Below are 6,000 nucleotides of genomic sequence, written 5' to 3'. Positions count from 1 at the left end.
GGTCACTGGCTTCGTATAAGCTTTCTTGAGCTCATCAAAAAAGTCTCAAGCATTGCTTTAAATGCTACTCCCATCCACCAGTATAAAAAGACCAAAGTGCTAGGCACTGAAGTCCAAAAGGAACACACACACACATACACACACACACACACACACACACACACACACACACACACACACACACAGATAATACCAAGAGACCCAGAGACCTAAGGAACTTCCAGTCCCAAAAGCATCTCTGCTGCCTAAAGGATTTCTCCTTCACCTGGATACAGGACTGGGCAGAATGAATTTTTGTCGAATGAATCTCTTTCCAGGTTTATCACCCATCCATCAAATGTTGTTGATCATTCCTTCGGAGAATGTTGTTTCCCTCAGGCTAAGCTGTATGGCGTTTCATTCATACAGTAAATGGTATGCAACTCTGTACTTTGGGAGAAAAGCAATTTTATGAAGCAACCAGACAAAATTCAACAGAGTGAGCTCCATAGTAGAAGATTTCCCAGGTTTTGGGAATGGGACAAAGAGGGGAAAGATTAGTACAACCTTTTTTTTTTTTTTTTTTTTTTTTGAAAATGGGATCTGGTTAATTTTCTTTTTTTTTAATCTTTATTTATTTTTATTTTTTAATTAGGTATTTTCTTCATTTACATTTCCAATGCTATCCCAAAAGTCCCCCATACCTCCCTCCCACTCCCCTACCCACCCACTCCCACTTCTTGGCCCTGGCGTTCCCCTGTACTGAGGCATATAATTTTGCAAGACCAATGGGCCTCTCTTTCCACTGATGGCTGACTAGGCCATCTTCTGCTACATATGCAGCTAGAGACACCAGCTCTAGGGGTACTGGTTAGTTCATGTTGTTGTTCCACCTATAGGGTTGCAGACCCCTTCAGCTCCTTGCGTACTTTCTCTAGCTCCTCCATTGGGGGCCCTGTGATCCATCCAATAGCTGACTGTGAGCATCCACTTCTGTGTTTTCCAGGCACTGGCATAGCCTCACAAGAGACAGCTATATCAGGGTTCTTTCAGCAAAATCTTGCTAGTGTATGCAATGGTACAACTAATTCAGGGAGAATTTGAAAATGTCAGAGAATCATTTTAAATGCTCTTGGCTGTCGTGAACGTGAAACTGACCCTGTCAGGAGAGCTTGGCTGAACTCAGTAGAGGTTATGGGGAAGGGTTATGCTTCCCCCCGCAGTGTGGAGTGCAGGAGTTCTGGAAACTTCACAAGGATGATTGACTGCAGTAAACCACTGTAGCTCACTGTCTGCTTAAACAGCACCAGTGCTCAGGAAAAAGTTGACAGGCTGCGTCCTCACACCCTCAGAGCTAGGGCAAAGCAAACCCACAATGTGGGGTTTCTGGGTGAGTAGATGTTTGTGGCTGCTAAGAAAATTCTGAGCCAGTTCCTTCACTAAAACCATGGGAAATTTCCATTGGGAAATGGCTTGCTCCGAGGTTTCTTGATTTGTGTTCCCTCCCCCACCACAGTCTAGAAAGAGGAGAAAAAGCATGGCTCCCTCTCAAAGTCAAGACTTGCTGCTATACCAAGTGTGGCTGAGGGGCCTCCACATGAGCCCTCACCCTAAAACACTTCATAAATGGCAGAATTTCCCACTTGGCAGCAATCCTCTTCAGAATGAATCAGTAATTTGTAGGCGCTAGAAGTTTGACAAGCCCTGCTCTAGATCAGCTTGGGACTCACTGAGTGAGCTAGTCCCTATGTGCACCAGCACTCAACCCCCAGTGGCACCTGTCTCTTCCCACACCCTTCAACACTGGGATCACAGACCTGCACCCTGAGGATTGGCTTTTACACAGATGCTGGAGATCTGGACCTGAGTCCTCATGCCAGTATTTCATTCACTGAACCACATCCCCAGTCACTGGGGCAGCTTTTTCAATGACAGATGCCATCCTTCTGCATTCTGATTGAAATACCCACCTTCCCTAAATGATTACAAATGTGCAACCCAGGTCACAAAGCCCTGGGAGGTTCAAAGCCCCATCCTTCAAGAAACTGTTCAGCAGCCACAAATATGGGTAATGCTAGTGCAGAATGAATGCCGAGAGCTCCTAGCAGGCTAGCAGTCCCTCTGTCTACATATAGTTACAAGCCAGAATGAGGCCAACATCTCACATCCAGATGCCTAAGCCTCCTCCTTCACACGTGAAGTTCCTTTCACTGTGGGTTTCAATCTGGAAAACCTGTGTGGAAATCTGTTGTGGCAGAACAAATCATTAAGCCTGGAATGTCTCTGCCAGCTTGTATGTCTCCTACATACTGTTGGCAATTAAGATAAGGTCCCTATGCTATCAAGGCAGCAGAGAAAGAACGGTTATACAAAAGACTTAGTGATCTTCAATAGGCAAACAGACAAACCAAAACCAGAGAAGGGTTACCCACAGGCTATAGCACCCTGCAAAGTCCGCCTGTGAGTCAGCTCAGGGAGGCCCAGCCCCTTCAGGAGAGCCTGATTTAGGATCGGCCCCTGCTTCCAGGCTGGGCTGGGCTGCATTTCCTCACAAGACCCAGTCTTAATAGCAACTCCCTAGCTGCCTAAAGTGTCACATTTTGCTCATTCCCAAGCCTTCTCCCCCACCCCTTTCCCAGACAACTTGCTGGTGGGCAGGGGGTGTTGTAAGCCACCTCCAGCCTCTTCCTTTGGTGACTGCTGTTAAGCAACTTTCAACTCCTCTCATTGCAATAGTATGAAGTTCCTCGGGAGTCCCAGGAGCCACACAGCTGCTTTTCTGCCGGTTTGCTGGCTCCTTTTGAATATTCTGAAACCTGGGCAGTGCCACTCTTACGACAACCGCTATGCTGGGTAAGTGGAGCCAACTTCTTGTCCTGCAAGGCTTTGCTTGTATGAGAGGGGTGTTGTTTAGCCCCCATGTGCCTCACCATTTTGTTGTTTGTGGTTTCTGTGTGACTGAGGGCTTCAGAGTCCCCTCCATAAAATGTATAAACAGCATCCAGTATTGGTTCAGTTGGCTGAGAACGTACGATAGACAATAGTCTGCTATCATACTGTTTAGAGTGTCCCAGCCACAGCTGGGGCCTCAAAATTCAATGGGAAAGTGTCTCTGGGGTGCTGTGGCTAGTATCTGCAGTATTTGCCTTGGTTGATGCTCAGCATAAAGAATACTATTGTACCACATGAAATATGACCTAGAAATTGGTGTCCTTTAGAATGGTGCACTCACTTCAGCAGTGGGTTAAAATTTACCTGTGACTTATTTAAGAACTGAATATGATTTTTAAAAAATGTTAGTTCAGGGTGATTGTTAGATATTTCAGATCTGGGCAATTCAGATAATTTGACACAAATTAAGCAGAATAAAAGTAGTCAACTGTAAACATGCTGGTATTTTTAAGAAGAAGAAGAAGAAGAAACCAGTTTTCCCCTCTCTGTAGGTTAGCAGGCTCTGAGAAGGCAATCTCAGGGAGGCCCAGAGCTGGGACTAAAGAAATGTACCACTGTGCACGCTCTTATTATCTTGAAGGCTTGCTGTGGCACAGACAGCGTGCGCTTGGCTCAGATTTGCAGAGTGCTGTTTTTTGAATCTGGAAATTATAGAATGCCTGCATTTTAGAAAGGAACCTTAACTAGATCGTCTAGTTCAGTTGCTTAAAACCAAGGAGGAGAAGTGACATTACCGTACCACTCAGTTATCTCCAGTAGAAAAAAATTAGCATCCCAAAGAAAAGTTGCTCATTTTGGGAATTGTATGTGGAGCTTGTGAGAGTATGGGACACAGAATTTTTCTCTCCCCGGGGAACTGGATGCTGCTTTTGTTTAGTAATCTTCCAAATACAGAATTTACAGGGAGACATTCACAAACATGATTTTAATTGGGGAGGGCACAAGATCAAGTGGGAAGGTGTTTGGTGAAATAGAGGTGGGAATATAACCTTAAAATTTTCCACCTATATTTTTTTTTCTTGAGGCACAGAAGGGCATTTACATCTAAGAGGTTATTTCTAGTCTCCTGCATAGCAAAGCTTTATATCCTATAATTTGTCATGTGCCACACAACACTCCTTAGAGATGTGAGCAAAGACTGCTTAATGACCGACCTGCACCCTAAGGCTGTGGAGGAGTTAATCGCACTTTTGAGCTGACGTCAGACCAGACAATGAACATATATCATCAGTGTAGATGTGCCCCATGTGATACAGGACCGCACTCCTCCACTCAGCTGCGGCCCTGTGCATAATTTCTTCAGTATGTGGCATTCATTAGCAATAAGTTACCAGGCTTGCTTCAGCTGAGCAGGTGTGCATCCTTTCCCAAGCACCACTGAGTGTAGGACAAGTAAGGCCAGCAACATCTTTTCTTTCAGAATTTTTAAGAAATGATGCCACTTCTTAGGGAGATCGTCCTGCCTCCTCTCTTGCTGTGCACTGAAGGTAGTAATCACCATTTCTTTTAGCCTGCAACATAAGATAGTCCCGAATGTATAAATTACCAGATGTCTGAAAGTTGAAAGGACAAAAAAATGAGATGAAAACTGAGAAGCTGAAGAGCCTCTCACTATCTGTCCATCATAATAGAAGCCTAAGGCCTCTTGAAAATCTGAACTGTTCTGGGTGTTCCCTCCCTCCATTGAAAACGGAGAACTTTAACTCACCTTCAAGACACAGAAAGTCATTCTCTCCTTACCAAGGACAAATGCTTCTCTGTCTTGGGCGTGTCTTGCTTTGTTTACTTAGGAACCACTTAGTACATATTTAGCTCTTAGGAATCAAGAATCTGGTAGGAAAACAGGGTAAAACAGGAATGTCGTCTTTGTCTTTGTCTTTACTGCTGCCTGTTTAGCATGACTGTAAGCTGCCTTATTGTTATCCCTTCATAGGTTGTGTTGATTTTCTTGCTAATAATTATGGGATAATCTTATTCCGTGCATTATGGAAAAGATATTTGGCAGGTCTTAGCCAAATACATTACTATGTGATTGTCATCTGCAGGCCCCTGAGCATGAATAAAAATTAGAATATTCAGAAAAAAACAACATGCCCCTTCAGAAAAGCTAATGAGCCGCAGGTCCTCTCAATGCAAACAATAGCGGCTGAATAGAGCCAACATGTAATAGAAGCTTCCTTGAAGTGTCTCAGGAAATCAGTTGAAAAATGAGTTTGAGAAACTACAGACCTACAGGGAAATCTGAACACAAAGCCCTTTTTTGGGTAACTCTATCAGATCACACATCGACAAGGAAGATTTAAAAAGACAGAGGAGAACAAAGCAAGGTCAACAATTTGACTTTCAATAATACTGCTTTACCACTGCTCAGCTAGAGGAAGGCTGCAGGAGCTAACAATGCCAAGTCAGACATTTCCATCTAAGGTCACTCAATAAACAAGACTCCCACACAGGCAAACACCACTCTGTCTTCTCTTCTTTCCCATCTTGTTTTCATGGAAGAATCTAATTATTTACTATACTATGTGGTTATAATAGACAAATAATGATTTGCACCATAGGAAGGTGTGTGTGTGTGTGTGCACGTGCGCATCGTCCACAGTCAAGAAGCAGAGAGAGATGAACACTGTACTCAACTCACTTTTTCATTCTGCTTCAGTCTGGGACACTACCTTGTAGAGGTTTGCTGCCCCCATTCACAGTAGGTCTGCCCTCCTCAGCTAAATGTGTTTGAAAGCACTTTGACAAATACACATGCAGGCACTCTGGTTCATAGATAACTTACCTAAAGTCTCTGCAGGAATGTTTTTTTGTGTTCTCACCCACCTTTGCCTAAGTCTTCAAACTGTACCTTGCACTCCAATACTCATTTAGGAAAAAGATGTGCTTTTATCTTGTTTTGGAAAGAACATGATCATTTCAGCAATAAAGGAAAAGTGTATCTTATAAAGGTGAAATTGGAAGTTTGATCTCAGATACCTTCTCTCTGGGGTGAGGGGCATTACAGGTGGTCAGTCATTGCTTGGAATGCAGGTGGAGCCCATAGGACATGGGAAGTGCATAAAGGGG

The 6,000-nt window shown here is 43.9% G+C and overlaps 1 protein-coding gene across 1 annotated transcript in view; it reads left to right on the top strand.

Moving 5' to 3' along the window:
* The first annotated feature begins 2,498 nt into the window (after positions 1 to 2,498).
* Positions 2,499 to 6,000, top strand: part of Cpa6 (carboxypeptidase A6) — a 364,349-nt gene continuing 360,847 nt past the window's right edge. Inside the window, exon 1 of the mRNA XM_021160312.1 lies at positions 2,499 to 2,832. Within this exon, the coding sequence (XP_021015971.1) occupies positions 2,717 to 2,832 (116 nt within the window). The 5' untranslated portion in view covers positions 2,499 to 2,716. The remainder of the gene's footprint in view (positions 2,833 to 6,000) is intronic.

Source organism: Mus caroli, chromosome 1, assembly GCF_900094665.2.
Source record: "Mus caroli chromosome 1, CAROLI_EIJ_v1.1, whole genome shotgun sequence".
Taxonomy (NCBI): Eukaryota; Metazoa; Chordata; class Mammalia; order Rodentia; family Muridae; genus Mus; species Mus caroli.
The sequence above is the reverse complement of the archived record's forward strand: the minus strand, read 5'-3'. Positions and strand labels throughout refer to the sequence as shown.